The sequence below is a fragment of the Passer domesticus genome, chromosome 6 (genome assembly GCF_036417665.1).
Source record: "Passer domesticus isolate bPasDom1 chromosome 6, bPasDom1.hap1, whole genome shotgun sequence".
Classification (NCBI taxonomy): Eukaryota; Metazoa; Chordata; class Aves; order Passeriformes; family Passeridae; genus Passer; species Passer domesticus.
In genome coordinates, this window is record NC_087479.1 from 16,324,758 (window position 1) to 16,352,108 (window position 27,351).

Consider the following 27,351-nt stretch of genomic DNA (forward strand, 5'->3'; position numbering starts at 1 on the left):
TAAATCAATTCTGTTTATACACTAAGCTGTGAGTTTGAAGAGGGAAATCTAATACCAAGCACAGGTACTGAAGAACTTCAGAGTTCCTCATTAAGCTCCTTGATAGAGACAAAAATCTTCTCCAGCAGAGAGGCAAAAGGCTTCAGTCCTTAAATCCTAGAAGGTAAGCTCTGTTGAACTATGGAGAAAATCCTCATGGCTTAGAGGTTTCTTTTCTAGGGCTTATTCCACAGGTACATTGGTGAAGTTTGATGCTTTGTTACAAATAACTGGGCTCTGTGTTTCAGGCAGTACTTTGGTGCAGAAAAGTATAGAACAACATCATTACTTTGTTTCTTTCTTCCTTCTTTGAATGTTTCACAGACTGTTATAAACATTCGAGCTTTGTTTTCATTGAATGATTAGTAGATATATTTTTTCCTCTAATTTTTCTTCTGTGTTTACTTTGTTCTTGATAACTGTTCCATATATAGTTGCCTTACCCGTTTCCCACATGTACATACGTGACTCATGTAGTCTGTCCTGTTGATTGTGTGGGTTTTTCACACAGCAGCATGAGGAAAAAAAGTCTGGAATTTATGGAACCAGTGCAGCCGCTGAAATTTTTCATTGTTTCATTTAACATAATTCTTTTCTGTGGCTTTTGCAAGGAGAAAAAGGTGTCCGATTCTCCTAGTTTTGGTGTAACAAGCTGTCAGTTATCTTTAGTTGGAAGGTAACAAAATTCTAGTAGCAGATTCATTTTGCAAGCTTGATGTAAGGGGGGAAAATGAAGGTTAGGGTTTTCCATTCTTCTCTTTAGACATTCTGATTTTTTTGCTGTTCTTTGCTTATCCTGCATTCCATGCACAGAGAAGGAAGTAACTGCTTGATCTTTCTAATTGCCACTGTAAAGGAATGCATGGTGTGGGGTTTGGGAGTTTTTAAACTTTCCTGCTTTACACCAGCTAGTCACAGCAATATAATTTCATACACTATAATGACCAGTGTAGAAATAACTTGGTTTTTTTACCGAGTGCCATTCCCTTGCATTTTATTATTGTTTCTTGTTGTCATTATTGACTGTTTTACATAAATAGTTACCAATAAGACAGGTGATCTGGACTGTGTACTGGAGTGACTGATGGCTAAAGCTAAAGAGACAGAATGGAAGATGCTTGCCTTGTAAGTATTTCACATTATCACATACATCATGAAGACTTTGCAGTTAACTAACATCATCTTATTGCTTATGTCGATATACTGCTGGGTTTTTGGTATTTTCATAAAATCATGAAATGGCCTTGTTTGGGAGGGACCTTCAGGATCATCCAGTTCCAACTCCCCTGTCATAGGCAGGGACACCTTTCACTAGACCACGTTTTTCAAAGCCCCATCCAACCTGGCCTTGAGCACCTCAGTGGGGGGATCCACAGCTTCTCTGAATAACCTGTTGCAATGTCTCACCATCCTCGCAGGGAAGAATTTATTTTTAGTATCTAATCAAATCCTACCCTCTTTCAAGCTATAGTCTGTGGGAAAAGTGAAAAAATACAATATTTGAATTATGGTCAACTATTATTAGAGGGTTTTGGCAGTTATTGATAGAAGAGAGTTTAGAAGCCCTGTGACGTGGCATTGCAACAAGCACTGACAGGCCACAGATCAATGGGAAACAAGTTATTTATACCCATGTTTTGTGTTTGTTAACAAAACGAGTGAGCTGACCCTTGTACCAACAACCTGAAATGTTTTATCTCCCTTAGTGTAAAGGACACCTAACTCTTCAGAGAGCTGCCTGGATACTGTTTGAATATCAACCAGTATCACAAAGGTAAAGGGAATTTGGCAGTACTGTATGGTGAACCCCAAGGTTTTCATTTTTGACATCAGATGCTGCCTGCAAGGTGGATTGAATTGCAGCATGATCAGATATAAAGTACAGACCAAGGAGGTTTTACAGATTTGAGGCAGCTAGGAATTATTTATTTCATGTCACTTATGAAATAGTAGCTATCAGCCAGCACTATAGTACAGCCACATAGTATCTAATTTTTGTTGATGGAATAGTCCATCAACAAAAGGGATTAGAAAACAAGTGTGTAACATGGTCCAAGTGGTGCATATTTTGTCATTTGGCAGCTTTCTGCTAAGGCTCTCCTACAAGGGGAGCAAAGTCAGATGGTTGATTTTGAGGTAGTAAAATCTCCTGACTCCCTAGAATGAGAAGCACTGTTAAACAACCCTCTGAGAACAGAATGCTCAAGAGTTACAACACTTCAAATCTAAGTTCTTGTAAATTGGAGAGTAGGGAGCTAAGGCTGTTCTAAGGTTTTGAAAATGATTTTTACTTTTTCAAGGCTGCAGATAAAGACAGAAGCCCACATTAAGTTTGGTGGAGTCAGATGGATTTTTAGAACTAAATCTACCCTCATTTGTACAACTTAGGTAGCCTGAATCCATGAGTTTCCTAAACAGTTAGTGTAGTATGGCCAAAAAATATATTTAGCCTAAGCAATAAAGTGGCAACTGGATGTAAATAGAGCAACAGTTAGAGGTAGTAGCAGTTTTGAGTAAATCAGGGATAAGAAGTTGGATAAGAATATTAGTTCCTAAATGGGAACAAGTATAAGAGATGCAAGTTGCAAACATTATTTCACAGAATCCATTAGGTTGGAAAAGACTTCTGAGATCATAGAGTCCAAGCTTTGGCCAAACATACCTTGTCAACTAGACCATGGCACAGTGTCATTGCTGAACAACCCATTCTGTGAAGGAATTTCTTCTGATGTCCAAACTGAGCCTTCCCTGGGGGTAGCTTGAGGCTGCTGTCCTCTCATTTGGTTGCTTGGAAGAAGAGATGCCCACTCTCACCTGGCTACGTTGTCCTTTCAAGTAGTTGTAGAGAGTGCTAAGGTCACTTTCTTAGGAAAATAGAGATCATGAGGGTGATTCCAGACACTGTTTGGGGGCAGGTGTCCAAGAAGCTGCATAGGGAAAGGGAAATAAGAGATTCAGGTTTCGGCTAGTCATGGAGAAAGCCAACCACAGATTGCAAAATTAACCTTTATGTAAAACTGTTTCCTTATCTCCTGCAGTACTTATTGTTATAAGGTATTAAAGTATTTGAGTGTATATGCTTTTGTTTGTAATAAAAGGGTATTTTCAGAACTACAAGCAAATTACCAAGTTGATTGTGGTTCACCTCTGTGTTTTGGTTTACATGCCATACCATGGATACAATGCTAAATTGTATCAGGAGTAAAACTGTAGCAAGGAAAGTGGTTTGAATGGTAGACTGGAGCATTGAAAAATAGTCATTAAAACTGAAACTTTTTCTGGAAGTAGATTTGGAAAATATTTAGACTGCACTTTGCTCTACACTTAAGTAGTGGGTGCCAATAAAAATGAAGGCAAACAGAACACTGCCTTATTTTTTGACAATAGGAGCAGTAACAGATGTAACAGTTTTCAGCTAACTTAGAGAAGTCTTATTATGAAACTACAAAAATTTGAGGAGTAGAGGATTCTAAAGAAAATGAATGAGTCATAACTAGGATTGCCAGATCTGTCTGGACCCAACTGCAGACTGAATAGCACATTGTCTGCAGAGTGCTCTGGATGAAGGACCTGCAGAGCACCACTGCAGGCAGAGGGGCTGCAGGTGGTACCTCTGTCCTTACTGACTCTGAACAGAGTGTGCTTCCCAGAACCTGCCAAGTAGGCAGGGCTGGAGATTCTGGGAGCCCGCTGCACTCTGCTGTTCTTCTCCTGAGCTGAATCAGTGGTTCCAACTGCCTTGTACAGATACTTAAATAGCCTGATGCTTTGCTGGCATCCTGAAGCCTTCACTGCCCTGGCCAAATGGGACTGGGCAATCTAGTTCATGAAAGGAAAGATTTTCACTAGAAACTGAAATGGAGTTGGCTAGAGCTGTTTTCAAATGCACAGAGCTAGAGTAAATGCAAAACTAAACCTCTATACCTCTATATGGAGCAGAGCTGTTTTTCTGAGATATGTAGTTCTTAAGAACAATCTCCAATAAAATCTATGCCTAAAAGATCACAAAATCATTAAGGCTGGAAAAGACCCTTAAGACTACGGAGTCCAACCTTTGATGGATCATGACCACATCAACTAGACTGTAGCATTAAGTGACACATCCAGTCATTTCTTGAACACCTCCAGGGATGGTGACTCCACCATCTCCCAGGACAGTCCATTCCAATGCTAATAACCCTTTCCTTGATGGTATTTTTCCTGAATTTCACTGTCTCCTGTGCTGCGCTACTGATTTCCAGATATTTTGGGTTTACTGTTCTGTATTTTATTAACCATTTTACATAAACCAATGAAATTCAGGATTGTATTTGATATTTTCACTACTTCTAGCACAAAGGCACTGTTGTGTGAGATTGCAATTCAGATAAACAACTCATCTGTTGCAAATGGTCATATTTAATTCAGTCAATGATACTTAATTTCTAAATGTTAAGTGACTTCTGATGAATGGTTTTTCTTAAATTTCTTGATTTGTTCTACAAGGTCTCCTGCTGGCATTTCAATTCAGATATATCCTTCCAAACTGGATTTGGGTTTACTTCTTGTTCTTTTTTTCTTTTTTTCCTTTTTTTTTGTTTCCTTTTATTCCACTATGGTAATCTCTTGAAGTTTCTCTAGCAAATGCAGATGAAGAAGAAACATTTCACTTTCTACAGTGATTTTATCTTTTTTAAGCACTATTTTTATACCTTGTTCATCTGTTGGCTTTGCAGACTGTTTGGCAGTTTTCCTGCTCTTGGTGTGTCTGAAAAAGAATTTATTATTAGCTTTTATGCTTCTTATGATTTGTTTCTCAAACCTTCTTGGCCTGACTTTCTGTTTTTCACATTTAACCTGTCAGAGTTTTTGTTCCTTTCTATTTTCTTTATCTGGCACAACTTCAACTTCTTGAATTTTGTTATGGAACTGTAGACAAAATGGGGACTGATTGATTTATCAGGCTCTGGCAATGGACTCCATGTGCAGTACAAGTGCCTCTGTTGGAAGATGGGTCTAGTTCCACTGGCTTTTCACATGGCTGCTTGAGGTTCTGGTACCCCACAATTCCTGAATGGATGGGAACCCTGGGCATGGCCAGGCTGCTTCTGAACAGGGAACTCCTGGTACTGCTCATCTCCTTCTGCTGTGGCAACCAGTGCAACTCAAGGCAAAAGCCAGAAAAAAAAAAATTTAAAAACAAACAAAAAACCACCAACCAAACAAAAAACAACCCACAAAAACAAAAGACTGTGTTAGAAACTGCCTCCAGGTTCAAGATTTTGTAAGTTCTGCAGCACATACAGCACAACTAGGAAATGGGAGTACATCCCTATTCAGTGGAATTTCTATGTTCAGCATGCTAAATTGCTGCCTTACAGCAGCACTTGTTGCTGCAGTGCAGTGAATAATAAGTCTGAAAACAGACAACACAGATCATGTCTACCACCCAGTTTCCCAGGCAATTCTTATGAATGGCATGGTTAGGTCACAAAAGTAAACAGGTAATTTGTGAAATGGTGTCATCCCTGCTCTGGGAGTAAGTAAATTAAGTGCAGTAGTTCTTAAATTGAAATAAAGCTTATAAATGTCTTCTGGGGTTAGGAAAGCAGTTGAGAAAGTAAAAAACAGTCAAAATTATTTCTCTCCTTATAGGGGAACTTTCTGCCACTCCTGTATTTGACTAACATATAACCCCAAAATTCTTAAGGAAAAGACCCAAAAATGTGCTAAGTTGCAGAAGGAAGCCAAGAGTCTTTGCTTATATTGTATTCATTCACCTATGAGAGTGAAGCATGTTTAAAAAGGGAATGTTTTCCACCACTTGGAAGAAGAGAAGCTCTGGAAGAGAGGGTTGATGTCAAATATTTTCTACTCTGGATTCATCACCAGGGTTCTGGCAGGTGCCCTTACAAAAATAGTCCACATACTTGTGAACATTCAAACACCCCTGTTGAGAGATGGCATTTCCACAGACTTGTTTGGGTTTATTCAGAACCTGAAGTGTTTTAATGGAAAACACAGAACATGCTTAATGCTACGGTGGCTGGATCTTTTGCTCTGGATAAAAACAAAGTGAATTGCCAAAGCAGAATAAAAAGGAGAAAGGATGCCCAACTAAATCGGCAAAAACAAAAAACAACCAACCCCCAAACATAAAACCCACCTAAAGTTTGAGTTCCATATGGTGGAATTAAAGTACCTGGGAGCTGAGGAAGCACAGATGAAGCTGATGTTTTCCTGGCACTGATGGCCAGCAGCCAGGGAAAGCTGCCAGGTTAACCAGTAAAGGTGAAGCAGTGTCTCCAGTCAGCTGCTCTAAGGTGCCACCCGATGCTGCCAGACGTGCCCAGTGTGGTGCTCGTGTTAGTAAAGGGCTTGGGAAACTGTGAAAAACATAGCAGTCTTGAGGCATTTCAGCATAAAATAAATCAGCCCTGAATATTTCTAAGGAGGGTTTTAGTACATACTTCTGACTGTCTGGTCGTAATTGGAGCCCAATGGTTTATGTATCCCAGGCACTTGTGAAGACTGAATGTTGGCTTGCTCCAGCAGTGAAACAGACTTTAGTCTTGGTCCAGAAGTATTAAGAGGTTTAGGTTTTTATTTATGGAAGGTCATTATTAGCTGAAACGGGCCATAAAGAATTTATGCATGCTGTTAAAAGGAGCTGGTAAACATTTTGTCACAAGATTAAAGAGCATTGTTTTCAACCACATTGTCTAGACCATTTGACAAAAAATGCAGAGAAGGCTACAGCCCAGTTTATGTACATGTCAATCTTATAAAATAAACAAAAACAAACTAAAATATCTGTCTAGTTTCAGGCAAAATGTGAACGGCAGTTACCAGAGCTATGCTGAGATTCAACAGCAAAAGAAGTAAAATATGAACAGTGGTCTGGGGCACCTTGTTCTTGGATAGTTAGAGCAACCAAGGAGGAGATGGGAGTTCTCAAATACGTCTTTTGTCTTTAGGTAAAGGATGATGTTCTATGCACTTTTTACAGGAAAATATTTTAAAAGTATAAATGTCAGTCATCTAAGGATTGAAAACTCAAGAAGAATGTTGCAGGCTGTTGCAAACTACTACCATGAATAATTATTACTCTCTGCTGAGAGTTGTCACATACACCAAAAATGCTGTGAAAGGCTCTGTTTTTTTCCTGAGAAAGTTATGATAATTATTTAGTTTGCTTGTTTACCTTACTTTTATTGGGTTAAAAAACCCTGGACAATACTGAAGAATTCTTCCAAGAATATTACTCTTTTTTGCCTCAGGCATCTTCTTAGACTGTCCTAGAAAGTACTACAGCTAAACAGGTGATCATGAACCACAAACCTGATCTCACTAGAGGGAATAGTCCTGAAATGGTTCTGTCTTACAGTAGATGCAGTTCACTGGGCTGTTTTAAACTGTTTGGGTTTTGGTATGTACCTGCTAGATCCTAATACTCCTTATCCAAAGGGACAAGTAATGTTTTCAAAGCAGTAAAGTGGAGTCAGATATTAGTCCATGTTTAGAGCAGTTGCATTTCAGAATGGGTACAGTGATGCCTGGGCTTTCCACTGGTGATTTCTATCCTGAAAGGAGTTGGCTTTTAGAAACTGGTATCAGAGTGACCACAGACCTGTAAAGAAAGTACAGCTATGGGGTTTAACCCCAGCTGAGACCAAGACAAAGATGCAAAGTTGGAGTAAACCAAGGATTTTAATGGTTTATTCCATGTGCTTGGGCACTGTGAGACTATTTGGTACAACACTGCAGTGGGGCTCAGCAATGAGATCAGCAGTATGCTCTGGCCAAAAAGACAGACAGGTGCCTCAGACAGACAGGTGACCTCCCTGCACAGGAGAAAGGAAAGGGTGCTGTATTGGCTCTGCTTTGCAGGGATATCTCATGCAGGTGGGAACTGTTGAGGCAGCTGAGCCCCAAGAGATGGCAGCACAACAGGAACTGTTGCGTTTTCTCCTTCCTAGAAATTGTACTGTGAGCTGCAGATCAGCACACCACAACACCTCAGGGACCCTACATTCCCAGTACATTTTAATTAGCACTACTGATGTCTTTACAATTACATACTATGATAATTTTCACTGTTAATTCTAGCTTGTGTTATGTTTGGCTAGGAAGGGAAAATATGTGTAGCACTGTGCTTTTGAGCTTCTAGCCTGAGCCATCTGGAATAGGTTATTTCATCAGTCATGTTATGAGATGGCAATTATAATTCAGACAGTGAGCAAAGCAGAGCTCAGCTGATAATCTAAGGAGTCTTTGAAAAATTATAGGCAACCCTCCCCACACACCTGGGGTTTGCAGCTGAGATTCTTTCCTGAGAGCTGGAAGAAATGAGCACTACTCTTTCTCAGGCAGAATTAGGGTTTGAGACCCTGTTTCCAGCGTGGTGCTATACGAGGGGCAGTAGGGTGAGATGTGTGTGTGTCAAATCACTGCCTGCGTTTTAACATCAACATGTGACAATATCAAAAGCTTGCTTACTTGGCAGTCTCCAGGAACATTTAGATCAATCTCCATGTCAGGCAAAAACTCAACTTGTGAATCTCACAGAGCTTAGATGCTATCAAAACACAGTTGTTTCTGCAAGTGCCCAGCAGTTTTACTGTTTTGCCATTTTTGCTGGTAAAAACATTTGGTTCCATAAGATTTGGTAGGAGCGAAATGAATGTTTTGAGCATTGAAATCTTGGACATGTAGGGCCTAAAGTGTCAGTTATTGTAAAATTCCTTTAATGAATTTAGGTCTGTGGAGCTGGGTAAAAGATGTCTATGACTTGGCATGTAGAATGACTTTGGGCTCACAAACCTATCACCATACAGATTTGTATGCTTTGACTCTTCTCACTGTTTGAAAATTTTCTTGAAAATGTTCAGAGTGGGGGAGTTTCAAAAAATGACAAGAGCATCCAAGAAGGGTGTTTGACAGATGTGGTTCTGGAGAAATGTAAGAACAAAATCAGAGTTAAAAAAGGAGATGAAATGTTGTGAAACTTAGAGGATTACTTGTTTCTGCAAGGAAGATTTTCTCTTCAGGATGATACGTATAATTTACTATTCTTAAGTTCCCTGACCTATTTACAGCCTTTATCTTAGCATTTAGAATCTGTCTGATTATGTTCTCCAGTGCTGAGGGCTCCTGTTCATCCAATGCTGTGCTTTATCTGCAGGAGCATGGCTCAATTCCCATGTGCAGCTGTCTCATCTAAAGAGAGTAAAGTTATACAACACATTTTATGTCACCCTTATTGTATATTACACAATTTTCAAAATCCAAGTCTTAATTGGAGATATGGTTTCAACCCTAGTTATGCACAAAGCAAACTTTGAGCACATAGTTATTTATCAGAGACCTATTTTATACTGGGGACAGTTCTGCACCTCCTCATGAAGACACAGGCAATGTCAAGGTACTCTAAAGAAAGTAATGGATTTTATCATTTGGAGGGATATTTGAGACCACTGAAGTGAGAGCACCACTACACATGAAGTTTAGCCACCATCTTGAGCATAAATGAAAGTGTTAGCACAGAGTGTTGAAAGATGACCGAATTGTTCATTTTTATAGGGTGAACAAAAGGGGGCTTATGCACCACAAAATCCTTCCTTTATACAGCCCTTCATACCAAACAGAGCTGTGAAAAAGCTGTGGTTGCATCTCATTGTTTTTTGACTGATGGTAGTTATAGAAAGGTACTGCAGAAATTCCACTTAGCCACAACATCAAATCCTTTTATTTTGGAAAAAAAAAAACAGTCACCAAGCTGTAAACTAGCCCAGGTTGTGGTTTGGTACACTTTTTATACTCTGGTTTTTATCCACTCCAGCTGTCAGATGGAGACAGGAAAAATCAAAACATTTGTACAGTATTTCTTCTTAAGGGAGCCCCTTAGGTGGTGAGATCTGGATTCACCTCCTGTCTCCAGGGCTGGAGCACCTCTGCCAGTTGGCTGATGGATCAGAACTCTGAGGCAACTATTTGGGAGTAGACTGGTGCTGCACTCATACAGTGATTCTGGCATGCGTGCAATGATTTTACCATGTGATTGTAGAAAAATTCAGTGGATTAGCAAGTGAAGTATTATCAGATGAAGCAAGCTCTTCATCCACACAGCTGGATGCACAGAGCATTTGCTTTCCTGTAAAGCTGTTTCTCATTGTTTCAATAGATTTTTCACACTTCTAACATACAGTAAGCACTGCTACTCTTATATCTGTTAGCTCTCCAGGTTTTTGAGTGTATTGAGAAACTCTGGTGGTATGGAGCAGTGAGAATACTCACTGTTAAACATTTGCCACAATGAAAATTTTCCTGGTGTTTCTATCCTCTCTTGCCTGTTTTCTGACCCATGACAAAACTTCACAACATGCCCAGCAGCTTCTTCAGAAATCCCTTGTGCGAGTTTTTGTTCAGTTTTTGGGAACTTTAATAAAAGTAAGTAAATTGGTTCTTGTTTATCTGCCAATGTATAGACACTGTTTGAATGATTCCAGGTGAGTGTTTAATTTTCCATGCAGTGCAAGTGATGCAAGGAACTCACTGAGAGACAAACTGTTAGAAATGGCCTGGGGCCTCTGGTGCTGTCATTTTTGAAAGGTAATTTGGACAACTACAGCCAGTTAACAAGATACCGAGGTCTCAAGCTTCCCTTTGGCTCCAATACAATTTGTGGGGGCTCAGCACCTCTAAAGCAGCTCAGTCCTTGTATCTCAGGCTGGATATCGATGCTTAGAGGCAAATTTTATTATTATCTGTTATATCAACTGTACTTCTGTTTCTCAATCTGTTACACAGAGATGTATGATAATAATTTCAGGTTCCTTAGAAATAAAGGGTTTTCTCAAATGGGACACTCAACAGAAATTCAAAGTAGTTGTTCAATGTCCATGTCTGTCTTTAATTTCAGTGTTCATCTTTGCATCCACTATAGTCTTTGCCGCATCTGATTGCTTACTTTTCACATCCCATAAATGTTCTTCTTGACCTACTAAAGCTCTGCCTGTGGCAAAGTTGCAGAACACCTGAAAAAGTACTTTATTTCCTTCCTCTTCAGTCATAACTGGAGATCTGCAAGTTATGCTTTTCCTGAAGAAATATTTCATATCAAACTGCTCCCTTAAGCATGGGGTCAGTTTAAAAAGAGCCGGTGTTTGCAGACAAACCATGTGTTTTCCTTTGAATGTTTAATTTGTTTATTCCTGTTTTCAAATAATCCCCAAGCAATATAGTTCCTGTAGCTGTGATCATCATGAATTTGAGTTATTCACCTCCCAGAGGGTCAGACCTTTCATCAGTATGCCATTGGCACGGAGCAGCGAGTGTTGCATATTCATTGTCCAGGACACCAGCTAGAGGGCCTCCAAAAAAGCCTGACTTTTTTTTTTGTTCTCAGAGCAAGGAAAACAATCCCTTCCCTTCTCCAGTCCCTTGATAAGGGTTTCTGTCCAATAACGGTGCTCTCTGCTCTGAGGCACATTTAACTGTGAAGTTTGCAGCGGGAGAGGCTTTCCTTCAAGCTGTTAGTGTTTTATCCTGGCAGGCTCCTCGAGGTTGTTGTGAGGAGTCTAGCCAGTTGGTGAGCTTTGTAATCTAAACCAGCTGTCCCAGGCTGAGGCCCCCATTTGCATTGTTTAACATACTTAGAAAATGAAGTGTTCATTTTTAACATTCCTCCTCCAATTGGTTTAATGCTGAATTACAGAAGAGAACTAAGCAAAACCAGGTGCTTTCTCTGTATTCTCTCCAGTGTCTGAGGAGGTACAGACGGCTCCCGATCTTCTCCATTACTTGCCATTTCATTCTTTGGACTATAAATGACAGAGGAACTGAAGTGCTAGCAGAGGGTAATGTTTGGAAAACTTTCTAGTTATTCATCAGCACAGACTCTGGGTTTTTTCCACCTTTCCCCAACGGTTTTGGACATGCAAGGATTAAGAAGGTAAGTGGTATGCATGAAACTTTGCTTACTGACGGGAAACCTACTTGCGGAAAATAGCTGTGGCAGGGACATGTTATGCCAATCCATTGCAAAAGCCATTTGAAACGAGATGGGATCTCAATGGTCAGAGGTGGGGAAAGACAATCTGCCTGTTATTAAAGCTGTGCTGTCTCTGATGAGTTCCTTCTTGATCTGTGCTTATACTCTGCGCATCTGCGGGAGTGCTGAACTGCAGCAGCAACGATCCCACTGGCTGCAGTGATTGATTGAAGTAAATTAGTTACTATTGCAGAAGTTGATTACTTGTTTAAAATATTTTGCCTGCTGGGCAAGCTACTGTGACCAGCTGCATGTAGTGTTGATAGGTTGTGCTGCATGTCTGTTAATAATTCTTAAGGGGATTTTAGATCTAAAGTAATGAGCAAATTGAGATCGTGAGTGCAGACAGAACATGTACGAGGCAGTAAGGTCACTCCCCCACCAAGAGGAAAGAATATATCATCTTGTAGCAAAGGAAACTAAAGACTGTCTAAAAATGTTTGAGTTTTGTCTTACTGTTTTATGGGGGATTTTGTTATCGTGCACTGTCCTGCAGCAATGTGCAGCACAGCCCAGTTGCTGCATATGTCAGTATTCTGCTGTAACCTGTTGTATTCCCTCCCAATGCTTTTCTCACTCTGTGCAAAGTGAGTATGCAGTCTTTATACAACTGTACACTTTAAAGTCTCGTCAAAAAGATCTGAGGAATCAATAAATTAAGTGCAAGCCTAAATGGACAAAATTGTAGTTTGAATGCTTTACATTGGACTCTAAGGAAAACTCTGTGCAGAATTTGCCTTTTCTTGTCACTCAAAAGTTGTTAACAAGTAAAATCTGTCTCCACAGCACTATGAACAACCATTTTAGGGTTTATTTTTACTTTTCAGAGCTTGTCCAATTTGTTGTAATGTGTCGGTCATTGTGTGTGGTTTTCTCTGATGCATTTGTAGGTCTTGCTCAGCAGCTCAGTTTGCACTCTGGAAATCAGGGACAGCTCTAAGAGAGAAAGTTGGCAGCTCACATGGGTAGCAGAACTAAGGCTACCTAAAATATCCCCTGCTTCCTGTACTGGTTTTGTGGGAATGTATTGTATCCAATTGCCATTTAGAATTACAATCCAAGATAAGCAAGGTGTGGGTCTAATGGTACTAGGAAGTTTTATATAAATCAGCAGCAAAACCCTGAAATCCACAGGACCTAGAAAAAAAGTAGTTTCTGACTGTGCTTTCATGGTTTTCTATCTGTCAGTAAATATTTGGAGGTGGGAGGTTACCTGACCATAATTTTTATGCTCCAGGTAAGGAGCTCCAAAAATAGGTGTAGGGCTCTTTTAGTGAGGGAGCCTCGTCTTTCAGCTGCAGTGGAGAGAGACCCAGTAGGGAGCACTAGATGTGAAGATGATACACCTGGGGAAGGCTCCATTGCCGACAACAGCTTCTGGTAGCTGGTGACCTGGCACAGTGTGTCTCCTCAAGACTGAGTGAAGGGACAGAATCTGGCCCCAAGCAAATGGCTTCATCTCAGATAGAGCCTCCTGGGGATGAAATGTGGTTTAGCGGTTGGAGCAGCTGGCTTGGATTCAGGACCTCCTGCGTGACATGTCTGCAGCCCTGCCAACACTTCACGCTGTGAGCTTAGGCAGGGCCTTGCTTGGGTTTACCCATCTGTAAAACGTGCACAGTGTGCAAGAGAAGCTTTCGTTTCTGCAAAAGAAAGGTGTCAGAGAGGGGGAAAACCGCTTTATTGAGTATTGCAGACTTGTTCATTTAACAGCTGCTGCATGGGGTGTCATAAAAATCAGATTAGTCCATAGACATGTACACTCTGGTTTCAATCCCAGTTGCATAAAATCATAGGACCATCACAGTCACTGGCTCTGAAACCTGAATCTAGCCCACAGTTATATTACTCCTTCTCCAAAGGCCAAATTCGTGTTAGCAAAACTGTGGAACACACTGAAGTGTCACTAGAAATTAATTTGTCCATGTGTATTTAATTCTATGTAATAAGCCTGGATATCAGAAGGTTTTCAGCCTATTTTCTATGCGCATTACAGGATACTGACTGCTTTCACACTGGCTGTCTGCCTTTCAAGCCCTGGAAAAGCACAGGTGAGAGGTGCATGCAGAGATGTGTGTACTGGTTTGTACTGAAGTGCTGCATGGCGTGAAACTTAACTGGCTGGCAGGTGGATAGGAAGCTCTGTGGTCTGGGGTTTACATGGAAAGGAAGTTGTGTGGTCTAAGGGTTTAGAGGGGAGAACTTGGAGCCAGCAGGATTCTGGAGTTGAACATGGATTGAGCTTATTGACTCATCCTTGCCAGCTCAGCAAAATATCCCTGTAGAAACCTGGACCTCACTGAAAGTCTGATTCTGCCTCTAAACTGAACAATTCTGGAACAGGAAATAAGAAAAACCATGCCATGAAACCAGAGACTGCTCAGTTCTATTGTGAGAAACATCCATATTTGGAAAATTCATTCATAGAAATACATATTTTCTGTGTACAGCAGGATCAAGCCTTAAGACTGTTTAATTTTGGACTGTGATCCTGAATGACTGTATCCCAGTTTTCATTTTCACTTATGCCCAAACCCATTTCCGTTCAAGAGGGTGGATGGAAGTAAAGCAGTCCAGTTCTTGAAACAGCAGAATCATTAGTTCTTTGTGTGCTCAGGCTCCAAGTAATTTTACATCAGGAAAAAGTGTTCCTAGAGGCATGTTGTGTGGATTTCTAGTTGATAGTCCAGATATATTTGGTATCCAGAGTTGTGTTTCTAAATACCTTTGCCAAAAGTCTCTGAAATGTAGTTGTTTTTCTTCTATTACATTGAAAATTTCCTGCACAGGTCATGCTTATTGATATTTTTGTGATCATTGGATCTGTATGGGAAATTCTCTTCATGCCCCTGGAGAATTTTTGAGATGTCTTTAAGGGTTTGTTTTTATAATTTAAAAATATTGTTTACATTGGATTTTTTATAAAAACATCTTGTAACATCAATTGATTTTTGAAGTTGCTTTGAAAAAGCAACTTGAAGCTGAAATGACAGCAATGAGTTCTTTCTGAAATACTGAAACTGGTAATTTTGACAATATTGGAATCTTTTCTAGAATAAAGTTCTAGAAAGTTGTGGAAACCAGTTCTACAGTAGTTTCAGTGGCTTTGAATCATCATTTTTTGACCAAAACAAAATAATTTTGTTAACAACTATTTGAGCTTTTCCAGCTAACCTAGGTATAGTGTATGTACTCAAGAAGGAGAGCAAAAGGTAGAGTACATACATTCTTTAAAACATGATGGTGATTGTACATTCTCCCATTAGAATATCCTGGCTTTCCAGAACGTGATACTAAAACATCTTGGAATGCCAAAGCAGATGAAGGCAGAATTCTTCCATACTTGTCTGACACTTCTAGCAGTGGTTTTGTGTATTCATACGTGCCAGTGTCAGGTGCAGTCCAAACAGTGCCATGTGTTTCACCTCATGTCCTGTCCCTGGTTCCTGCAATGACCCACCCCTCTAACCCTTTGTCTCCCATCTACAACTTACTACTTTCCCAAACATCAAGTACTTTACTCTTCCACTCATTTCTTCCATAAAGTCCAAAAATAAGTGTCTTTATCATTAAGAAACAACAAAAAAGGAAGAATCTTGAACACACTCCATCCCTCTGCCCTCTGGTTGCTTCAGCGCTTCCTGTTTCCTGGATATCTCTTGCTTACATTGCCTAGTACAACCTATTTACTGGAAGATCCTGTGCTTGTGTCAATTGCTTGGCCCCTTTCTAAATAGCTGGAGGCCCAGTCAAAAACTAGGAAGAGCAGGGAATAATTTTAGAAGGCTTTGAAACCTAGTGAAACCAGGACTTTCACCAATTTAGAGATGCTGAGGTCACTGAGGAGGTACTGAAGACTCAGGGCTGCAGCCCTGATAGTGACCAGCAGAATAGGAAGGAACAAGGCTTCCAGTAACCTTGAATACCTATAATGTATTCTATAAAGATTTATCCTCTAAAAATCACATGGTTTGGTGGACAGGAAGAGCCTTATTTTTCTAAGCTTGTTATGTTTCAACTGTGGCTCTGGATGAGTCAATGTCTGACGTGTTGTGTGCTGAATGGGCTGTCTGGGGAGATTTAGAGCTTTAGAGTGGGAGGTGTAACAAGGACCTTTGAGATTAACCCCCTGTTCTGGCAAAACCAAGACCCCAAACTAGAAGACTGTAATTCTGTGCTAACAGCTCATAACACACTGTACTCCTGCACTCATAACACAGTGGTGACTCCTGGGCAGAGAAGCAGCCTGACACTGCCATCACCTGAGGGTGCCACTCCTGAGCTAAGGGGCTGGAACTGTGCTGAGGCCTCTGGTTCATGGCTTGCTGACTGTTCTCTGGGGAAGGAGCTTTATTTTCATGTACTGTATCGTGCTGAACAATTGTACTAATCACAATAATCCAGATGAGCATTTGACTCTGCAAACCTCTTATTTCACCATCACTGAGTGTCCTTTTTTCTCTCATTTTAGCAGCAATGCACTAATGGGTTTGACCTGGACCGTGCCTCTGGGCAATGCTTAGGTAGGTCTTTAATTAAATCAATGCATTTACATTTGGGTTCAGAAATCCTGAATTTATTGAGTTAACATTGTGTTGCTCTTACTGTGTTTTAGATGAAAAGTTCTTACTGTGTGACAAATATGTGTGTTTGTATACACGTATATACAAAAAATATGTGTATATATGAATATGTGTGTGTGCCTTTACATAGCACTGATCTTTGACATTGTTGAGATACTAACAGGCTGTCAGGGCTACTCAAACAACAATGATGCATTTTGATAGGAGCTCAATGTAGCTGCCAAAGGATGAGGGCTGTTCACCCTCCTTCTCTTTCTCCTTCAAATTCAGGATTTACTGTCTTTGTTGCCTGTCTCCACCTGCAGCCTCAAATAAAGTCTTCCATTCACAGAAACTGAAACTCCAAGTAAACTGAGTTGAGGTAGTGTAAGGAAATCTGCATTTTGCCCAGTAGCATCTTTTTGTCAGTGGCAATCAGTCTCCAGGGCAGCATTTTCTACATGCATAGAGTCACCCAAAAAGAAAGGGAAACACCTGCAGCAGATTGTCCTGCCATAGCCTACTGTTTCTGTGGCCCAAGAACCAGGGGAATGCTCAATTTGGCTAAACCAGTTGTATCTTTCTAAATTTAACTCAGCCACAATCTCAATGAAAGCAAGAAAGAGGCCTGAACTGTGTCCCCAGATCTGAGCATCCCTAATTTGGAGGGAAGGAACTCGAGACTTCCAAAGCAGGATCCAAATTTCACAGCTGGGCAGACCAAACCATCAGTTCCTGAAATCCTGATCTGCATGTTGTGGTTTGGACAGATCCTGCAGCAGGAACAGGCAGTAGCATGCTGCAGCCATGTGTAAACCAGTGTTTAAACCAAACTTGTACGGAATAGCAAAGCAGGCCTTGTCCTCTCCCTCTATCCTCTAATAGTGGAGTGAAAGAGGCAGATCACAGGATATGTTGCATAGAAGGGAAGATTCCTGTTTTAGTACAATCTAACTTCAAACTGAGGCTCCACAAGGAAGGATTAGCCATTTGACGGAGGATATAATTTTTTTTGCAAAAAAAAATAATTAAAAATAACTACTTTATGATAGGTGCCATTAAGGAGCAATCACTCCTCCAACCATTGCAATTTCATTCCAGACATTGACGAATGCCGGACTATTCCTGAGGCCTGCAGAGGAGACATGGTGTGTGTCAACCAGAACGGTGGCTATCTGTGCGTGCCCCGCACAAACCCGGTGTACCGCTCGCCCTACCTGAGCCCCTACTCCAACGTGTACCCCCCGCCCCCCGCCCCCGGCCCCGGCCCCAACTACCCCACTGCCACCCGGCCCCTCATCTGCCGCTTCGGCTTCCAGCTGGATGAAAACAACCAGTGCGCTGGTGAGTAGCGGAAATCGCTCTTCTAGATCTTCCTTTGCGTTAAAGCTTGTCTGACATTGCAGAAACAACTGTCCTGCAGCTGTCCTTCAGTTAATGCAGCAGCCAAGCCCGGTATTCTGAAGTAAAAAATTTTTAAGGATACAAGCTGTGTGTTTCATATCATCAGTATGCAAACTAAGATGTGACTCAGTACTATTATTTAAGCAGGAAAGCCATTTTCATGAGAGAAGTAATGTTTTTATGAGATAAAGAGCCACCTGAAGGCAGGTGATTTGTCAGTGCATCAGAAGCATGCCTTTTCTGCTTATGATTCTGTCCATGAGCGAGAAGGTGGCCCTTCATTTGAAGTGTTAGGTGGGGCCCAGGAAAACTTCATTCATCTCTTGGCTGTACGTGAGCTGGTGAGCTGGTCTTTGACAGGAAAAAAAAGCCTAAACCAGAGAAGCCATGAGCTTTCAACAGAGAATTTTGCCTCTCTTTAGAGTAAGGAACAGCACTTACTTCAAAACTGCTGCACAAAAACACAAGAGCTGAAACTGTCTTGTCTTTTGGGCTTATTCTGCCCTATCATCTGAAATGTCTGGCAGGACTTGGTTGCAGTTGGTGCACTGTCTTTGTTGCCCTACTGAGGAGACCACAAGAGCTTTACAGGAGCTTTGGAAGTCTAGAGTTAAATTCAGCTAACATTTGGGACACATCTTTTGTATTTGAGTCATTGTCCTTTCCAAGGTGGGAAAAACATATTTTCTAATCAGCTCAGAAAATTATAAAGAATAAAAAAAAAAGGAAAATCATAAGCCCTGGGGTTTTGTTTGTTTTGGTGGTTTTTTTGGTGTTTTTGTTTTTTGGTTTTTTGTTTGCTTTTTTTTTGAGGAGTTTTTAAATCCTAGAGTCACTGAAGAGTTTACTGTAAAAATAAGCATTTTTACTATCTGATTCTTTGAAAATAGCCTATAGTCCATTTCATCTTAGCAAATTTATCAACCTGTTATTTTATCTGCTGATTTGTAGATTTCCAGGAGTGTTTTCATTTTGCTCACTTTGCTTTAGATGATTCAGGAAATGGGCTAGTTAGTAGAAAAGAAGTGTTGAAATGAAACCTCTGAATTATACTGTCTGGTCTGCTCCATGCAAATGAGAATAATCAAAAGAGGAAGATTTAGGAAACTTTTACAGTGAACTTTCCAGCCTCCAAAGGGCACATAGCAGGGAACCTTGACAGGGTCCTCAGGTGCAACCAAAATTTTACCCAGGTCATTCAAGAAAGTCTGACCCACAGGATCATGGCATCCGTAAGTCAATTATAAGCATCACTCATGTTAATGGTATTTCAGTTGCTCCGTGTTACCTCCTTGTCCGTATTCAGCATGTTCTTAGGATACAAAGCACTCCAATGGCTAATTTTGTGGTGGAATGGTTGAAAGGAACGAACCAGAAGTAATTTTTCCCAGTAGCTGGGCCACTATGTAACAGTTTGTTATGTTGGTGTTCTAGCACCTTCTTTCCAAATAAAATTAGTCAAAGGTATTTCCATTAGAGATAGTAAGATTTTCTGCTATTGACTGCAGGGGAACCAGAGTTATTCTCGTGCCAATGTGTCTGAGCAATCTGAGAGTTTAACAGAGTACACATTTTTGTCTGGTCAGATATGGGATTACAGATCAGGGTCATATTTTCTACTACCAGAACGACAGAAATCTTTACTTTCACTTTGAATGTCAGTCAAAACAGCTTATTGAATACAGGTGCATTTTCTGGGAATTGGGAGATTTGTATCCTCAGCTTTGAAGCACTGAGGTTGTTCAAGATACTTCCAAAGTGAAACAGGACATAAATTTGATCTGAAAGTTTTAACAAGTTCTTTCTTTTTTTTTCCCTACCACTCCACAAAATGTAGGGAGGCTGTAAGAAGTTTACTCTGTCCCAGTTTGGCACCTGGCCTGCCTGCCATGGCCCCACATTCCTTGGCTCTTAAGGGAATGTGCACCCCTGACTGTTCACATAACATTCCCCCCTTGTGGAGCTGATATGTTTCCATGCAGCAAAAAAAAGATATATTATCCATTCTTCTCCCTTTCAAGCTTTTTGGCCTCATCCTTTCTGGCCTGGATGGTCGTAGACAGTGGTTAAGTGTCCACAATCCTTCCCTATCCTGGTCACCGCTCAGTCCTGCCAAGATTCTTTCATCTCCAGATCTTGTCCTTTATGAAAACAAAACTTTTCCTGGCTCAAGTGCCTCTCAAAGACACCTGTCTGTGATGGCTTTGCCCACTCCAGTGTCCTCTGTGTGCTGCAGAAGTACCTGTAGCATTTGTGGTAGCAGACAGAGAAGTGTTTTAATGATAATTACTTCTGAACACTTCTGTGGACTTGATTCCTAATATGTGGTCGTTTTGACCACTGGAGTTGCTGAGTGCTTTATATTTTGTATATGTAAGTGGTCTGTGTTTTCAACAGCACAGAGTTTTTGTAAATCATTCCAAAGCAGGTTGGGAATGATTTATAACTACAATTAATGTTGGAATAAAAGACCACATACAGAAAAAAGCAAAGAACATCTAGTGCAAGAGCACTGTTTGAACTGTTTGTCTTCTAACATTACTTCTCTATAAATACAGAATGAGTTAGTCATAATAATGACTTTTTGTACAAGGAACTTGGTCTAGTAACTGTTGGCTCCAGATTACTGGAGTGAGGGCCTGTGTTCTTGCATTATACATTCGTAAGCTGAGAGCTCTTTCCAGTTTCCTTTCACTCCACCTTGCTGTTTCCTGATTTACAATGATCTTCAAAACATGCTTCAAACACAGATCCTTCTGGGCATTGTGGAAAGAACTGTACTGGGTGGGCTCTTATTATTGCTTTCTCTCCAATTAATGCAAACTCACAATGTGAGGACATAATGGGGCTGGAGAGGTTGAATAGAGAGTTCAAAGAAAGCAGACCTCAAAGACAGAGAGGCAAATGCTAGGAAAAGTATGAGCATAAGGTCTGATGAGTATGACCTAGATACAGAGGGAAGGGAGGAGGGCAGAGGAGCTAATTTTAAAAAAAAACAAAACAATACAAAACAAAAAAACCCCTACAAAACTTTTTTTTTTTTTGCTTTAATTTTTAAAGCAAAAGGTAAAAAGAAGAAGGAAATGGAAGGATGCTGTCTCCAAGTGCAAGAGAGAATTGGTTTTCATGCCCCATTTGTGCAGTACCCATTGCTTCAGCTTTCCTCGTTTCTCAGAGATTGGCAGGACCTCCTACATTCCCCACCTATGGGTCCCCAGCCCTACATTTATGGAGTGAAACTCCTTCCTTCAAAAGATTACCTTTGCACAGATGGGTTTTAGATCATTATCATTTATACTGCAAGCATACCTAAACTCCACATCCAAGCCTGCAATTGCACTGCCCTGCCTTATGCCCAACCTCATTAAGAGCAGCCTGTGTCTAGATGAGTTTTCAAGCAAAATGAAGGAACCAGATGTTCCTGTGTGGGGAAAGGGGAGGGAAATTGAGAGACAGAGAACTGAAAGGAGGTGCCCAGGTCTTGCATCAGGCTCATGGCTGTGCTGGGATAGAGCCCAGAGTTCCCTATCCAGTGGCACAGCCATCAAGCCGGGCTGCCTCCTCCTAATGACTTTCCTAGTGACCTCTCTGTGCATATAGAAACAGGAGGAAGAAAAGTAGGGAAATGCAGCAAGGAGATTATGCATTATAAGGGTTTGTATAAATGAAATAAAAATGGAATCCACTCCCGCCGTTTCCTTTTTTAACCCTATTTGGTTCAGCTCTGTGTCTCTCCCTTTTCCTCTTGGTCTGTGAGACAATCTCTTTTGCTGCTCCAGAGGGCCAGTTCCCTTTTGCTGCTCCAGAAGGCCAGTTCCTGAAGGTTATGCATGATCCCTCTTAGGGAATGACTGCCATCATGTCCAAATTAACCAGAAAAAGAAGGAAAGATTACATGACAACAGATTCTGTGAGAGGGTGAGCTCAGACTTCTGAAAGTATAGGTAGTTGTTGACAGCTCCTGATTAAATTAAGGGCCATGATATGTAGCTTTTACTTGTAGTATGGTTTTCCTGACGTATGAGGAAACATGAATTGGGACCTCATGCTGCCATAGCAATGGGAAAGTTTCCTCTCAAGCATCTCAAGAGTTTATAGCTAGTGGCTAAGGCTTGGGTTGGAGGAGTTTGTGTTAAGTTCCCAGCTTTGCCATAAAGCATGCCATTCCTGCAGTCACCATCCCTGGAAGTGTTCAAGAAACACCAGGACATGGCACTCAGTACTGTGGTCTAGGAGACAACATAGTCAAAGGTTGGACTCGATGGTCTCAGAGATCCTCTCCAGTCTGAATGATTCTGTGATTCTGTGCTGGATATTTTGGGGCTAAAATGAATTAATATTTATTTTCAGGATGATACCAAGATTAGTTTCACAAGGGGATGATAGGTGTAGAGGTGACTTCCAGGCAAGTGTCATGTAAAGATACACAGACAGGGGGGAAAAGGTCCAGTTTAATCATTCTGCAGCAGTGAAGCTCAAGGTGAGACATGTGGCACTCAGTTCCTTCCCCAATTGTCCTGGTTCCAGCCAGGACAGGATTCATTTTTTGCAGTAGCTGGGAGGGGAACATGGCCAGGACCTGGTTATTCTGTACTCCTTCATGTCATTGCCAGGAGCAGGCAAAGGGACCGTGTCTTCCAGGAAGAAGGGGTTCCTTCCAGCTGACAAAATTCATCTAGGGCTGTTTATTGTCCAGGCTGCAATGAGCATTTTTGTGTGTGAATCACTCTCTTCTGTACACTTTTGTTATTAATATTGTTGCTGTTATTGTTCATTTTCTTATCTCATTGCTGTTTCCAGCAAATTATTCTTATCTCAACCTGTGATGCCTTTTGTGCCTCCCGTAGGAGAGGGGGAGGGAGTGCAGCTTGTGGTTTTTTTAGTGGCAGTACTAAATTGGAAAGTACCATTCCTAAGCCACCACACCAGTGCACTAACCTGGCTGGAATTTAGTGGCCACTTTTGTCTATGTTTCTGCATAGATCAGAGAAGAGGGGAAGTCCAAGACCTTTACCTGTATCTCCAATTTGTTTGAAGGAATAGCTGAGCTACAAAAACTTTCAGCAGCTATTTGATCCTGGAGTTTTTCACTCATCTTCTACTTATGCTGTATTTGTTTCATGCTTTAACACAACTCAAGATGGTTTCCCCTTGATTATTTAACGTAATGAGACTAGACAAGCCAGGTAAAATAAACATGTGGAAAATACAAACTATGTACATTAATGTTCAAGACCATATGTCAGGAGAGTAATGAAAGAAGGATAATTCACATCCTGGAGTACAGACATACTTAACATAATCCTGTCCCATTGGATAAACCCACATTATACAGCTCCAGACAAACATAACTATAAATCTTTTAGATCCAGTTTCTGTGCTTCTGATCTGATGGCCTGATCTATTCACAGTCCCAACAATCTTCTTAAAGGTAATCACGAGTTAACTGTAAAATAATCATGGGTTAAAAAGTACATCTGAAAACAGTCAGAGCTCCTTCCTCCCTCAGGAAACCATTGCACCAGCACAGAGAATGGGCAGGGGTTGAGGAAAGGCAAGACTCATCCAGCCACTACAGAATGACTCTATATCATTCCTGCAGAATTATGTACAGAGTCATTCCTACAGAAATATGACCATCAGTAAAGGTATCCTGTCCAGCTCACCATGGGAAATGAGGGTCAAAATGCTGGTTTTCATGGAAGTTAATCCATTTGTAGTAGAGAAGTCAGCTTGATAGAAAAAGCTGCCGTACCTATTGGTCTGTAGCATGGTAAACTGAACCTTCTGTGGCTTGGCTTGTTCCTGCTTTCATTCCTCCCTAAGTGCAGTGTGGGAGGAACACAGTCTGGTGGTTAAAGCACAGGCAAGTGCTTCACTTTAACTTCTACTACTAACAAAGGAATGAGTAGAATTGAACCAAGAAATATAACATGCAAGCCAATAATGCTGGCATGTTATTAAGCAAACGGGCACTGTTCACTGGAATGAAAACTAGCAGGCTCCTGAGTATCCAAAGTGTAACAGTAGGAGCAGGCCCATCATTCTGCATGTCAGTGCCTTTCAAGCACCACTCACTGACTGTATTTATGTGTGATGATGTGAAAAGTGAAAACAGAATAAACACAACTACGGTATAGACACAACTGAACTTGAATGAACTACAGTCATACTGGGTAGGTAGCTGGACAACAACTGGAGACAAAATCACTTAGACCCATGATTAGAGTCCCTGTTGACTTTGGTGAAGCTCTTAAAGCCGAAGTTCTTGTAGTGAACTTAAGCTCTTTTGAACATAAGCTTAAGTATCTTATGGTCAGGCAGTCAGGTACCATATTTTTCTCCTGCTAAAATACTGATACTACAATAAGGACTTCCTAGATTTTGTGGCATTCCTTGACATTTTGAGGTCAGGATAGACAGGTGGTCAGATCATCATCTTATGATTAAAAATTGGGACCAGCAGGAGTGTTTGAATTTGGTTTCAACTTTACCTTGAGCTAAACTGATTCTGTCTGTGGAAGTGTGCATCTGATATTTGGGAGTGATTGAACAGCTGAATGAGAATGGGTCATGTGGTAACACAATGGGTTTGTGTGCAGAGAAGAGGCATAAGCACAGAAGGAACAGTGTCCATGTCTTGTTAGATGTGCAGGCTACAGTCCAGACACAGGAAAGTTGAAATTTTTCTAGACTGTGACCTATCTCATGATGTGTTTCAGTTTTCCCTCTTTCTTGGAACTGTATGATACTTTGGTATACAAAGTGGCAAGAACCCAGGAATCTCATCTCCCTTGAGATCTGTAGACTACAGAGGGAAAGGGTATGCAAGGAAAAGAAGTTCAACAGATAATCTGGGCTAATGGCCTCCATTATGCTTGGTCTCTGAACTGGGGGTGATTGGTCGCTGGGCTCTGAGCCAAACAATACACAGACTTCAGTTGTCACCCAGAGCTGGCTGGCAGGAGGTTACATCTGACTCAATTCAGAGGAGCAGTAATCCTGCCCAGCCTGCCATGTCCTCTGGCATGTGCTGGCCAGGGCAGGGCTCGCACCCCTGCCATTAATCTCAGAGTGATTCCTTAGACTCAGTGCCAGCAGTGGTTTGATACGCGGGGCTCTGTTGCCGCCTTGCCTTTATTATGTCTTACTTCCAGGGATTTCAGCCGTGCCAAATCAGTTAAGGCCACAATGTACCGATTAGCTCTGTCTGCTCTGGGGTAGATTTCACGAGCTTTCTTTTATGGAATAGCTGTCATGCAAGACAGTCCCACCAACTAGACCATTCAGGGCTTAGAAGAAAATCAAGTCACTTAACAGTGCTGGGAAACTGGCAGGTGTCATGAGTACCCTGCCCCAGTCTGTCAGCTCTTTGGCTGGTTTTTCTCTCATTTTCCTATGAGTGACACTTTCTCTACCTTCCTGTGGCATAATGTGCAGAGTTCAGTACGTGATAGTCTCTCCTCTCCTGGAAGGCTGATTTATTTCAGTGCCCTTCATAGCACCAGCACTCTACTCTGGCCCATGTCAATTTTTGAATATATTTGCATCACCCACAATGCCTAGAGATGGCAGTGTTCTCAATGACTTAAAAGTCACTGTTTTTCTTGGCCTCTCCCTTATATGTTTTGGGTCAGTCTTGTTTCTTTTCATTTGGTTCCAGCCTCAAATTGGCCATGGTTATATGTCACAATATAGATGTTAAGCCAAAATATATAGAAAATATGAATTCTCTTCTTTGCCAGTATAAATCAGCCAAATGGACCATGTTTTGCCAGACTCTATAGAAAGTGATAATGTGCTGGCACTGTTCCTTTGTCCTGTCCCTAAAACACCAGACCCATGACAGAGCTGCCACACAGAAATAGAAGAGCTGCCTGGAGTAAGATGTTACGTGGACTTTAACATGCTCTGACCTCTTAATCTGCCAGTTCTCTGCCTTCCCATTTTACTACTTCAATGACATGAGAGAATTTTTCAAAGAAAATAAAGCTGCTAGAAGATAAATGTGAGTTACCACCAGCCCAGTTCAGGGCAGTTTTTTCAGCATTCTGCCTCATTTCTGGGATGTTCTGCCCCTTGGGGAGGACAAGATGTGCTTAAATCCATCTTCATTTTTTTAACACCAGCAAAACCTCTTCTTTCAACTGTAACTCATGGTTGCAGGTGCTTGCTCTGTGGTATAAGACCCCACTGCAGTGTGAGGAGAAGGAAGGTGCAGGGGATAGGCAGCAGCAGAGGTGTCAGGACAGCTGAAATGCAGGCCCAGCTCCCCGAAGCTTGGTTAAGTCCCCTGCTGTCACTGACCTACACCCTCCATGGGAGTTTAGTGTGTAAGTGCCCATTGGTCTGGTCTGCAGCCTTTGTCCTGGGCTGGCAGTACAACCTCAGACCTCTTCACTCAATATTGCTTCCAGAACTCACTATTTCTCTGAGGAATCTCAATATCCAAGCAATCATCTGGAAACCTTTGAGGGGTCTGGCTTTTCAGGAAGAGACTTTTAGCATTTACTGAAAGTTGGGGTGTGAACAGCGTCTTCTTTTGGGCATCTGCAAGTTTGAACATACAAACTCATAAGTCTGTCTGGAAAATTTTCTTGTTTTTTCTATATATTAGCTCTACATCAGTAACATGCTGCTACAGTGAGAATAAATCTGTTTATATTCATGAAGCATTCAGATACTGAAAATAAAAGAAGTGATCAGCTAAACAGGGAGAGTCTAGGAAGAGTGGGAGAGGAATGCACCATAAACTTGCAGGGTCTGAAAGAATCCATAATCTACTGCTTGGTCTGAGACTGTGTTGTTTGGTTTTGATTTCCTTTTGGTTTTCTCCACAAAATAACTTTAACTTCTGCTTTTTTATAATATTTTGAGCTTGCTTTTCTTTTCTAATTTTTTTTAAAGTAAAATTCTTGTTTTCATTCTGCCCCCTATGTAAATGAAGCATTAACTTGTGAGTCAGTAAATTGCTGGTTGGATTAAAGGCATTAATTAGCTCTGTAGTACAACCAACATATCTGTAGGTAACACTGAATGGGAAGATTGTATAAACAGTAATACACAGAAGTCTAGGAAAGCTACAATTGTGATCAGGAAATTAAGGGACTGGAACCCATCAGTAGGTGAAAAGATAACCTAACACATGGTCATCTGGTGGAAGAAGATCAATAGAAAGCATTGATATCAAGAGCAGTGTAGCATTAGGCAGTTTCTGGCAATGTTACTAAGACTTCTCATTCCAGAACAGAGAGCAAATAGTACTTCAGAATGTTCTATTGAGAATGGCTCCAACCTACTGACATTAGGTGTAAG

At 41.1% G+C, this 27,351-nt stretch overlaps 1 protein-coding gene across 5 annotated transcripts in view; it reads left to right on the forward strand.

The window, feature by feature from the left end:
• The first annotated feature begins 23 nt into the window (after positions 1–23).
• FBLN5 (fibulin 5) overlaps positions 24–27,351 on the forward strand; it is a 56,996-nt gene continuing 29,668 nt past the window's right edge. The window contains exons 1-9 of one of the 5 annotated variants that reach the window (XM_064423563.1): positions 24–163; positions 1,080–1,164; positions 1,746–1,813; positions 6,840–6,995; positions 11,780–11,971; positions 14,067–14,121; positions 16,542–16,593; positions 17,734–17,780; positions 17,952–17,976. In XM_064423563.1, the coding sequence (XP_064279633.1) occupies positions 11,880–11,971; positions 14,067–14,121; positions 16,542–16,593; positions 17,734–17,780; positions 17,952–17,976 (271 nt within the window). In that variant the 5' untranslated portion in view covers positions 24–163; positions 1,080–1,164; positions 1,746–1,813; positions 6,840–6,995; positions 11,780–11,879. Of the gene's footprint in view, positions 164–1,079; positions 1,165–1,745; positions 1,814–1,869; positions 2,875–6,839; positions 6,996–11,779; positions 11,972–14,066; positions 14,122–16,541; positions 16,594–17,733; positions 17,977–27,351 lie in introns of those variants that run through there. The other 4 variants (XM_064423558.1, XM_064423559.1, XM_064423560.1 and 1 more) reach the window with 4 other exon arrangements.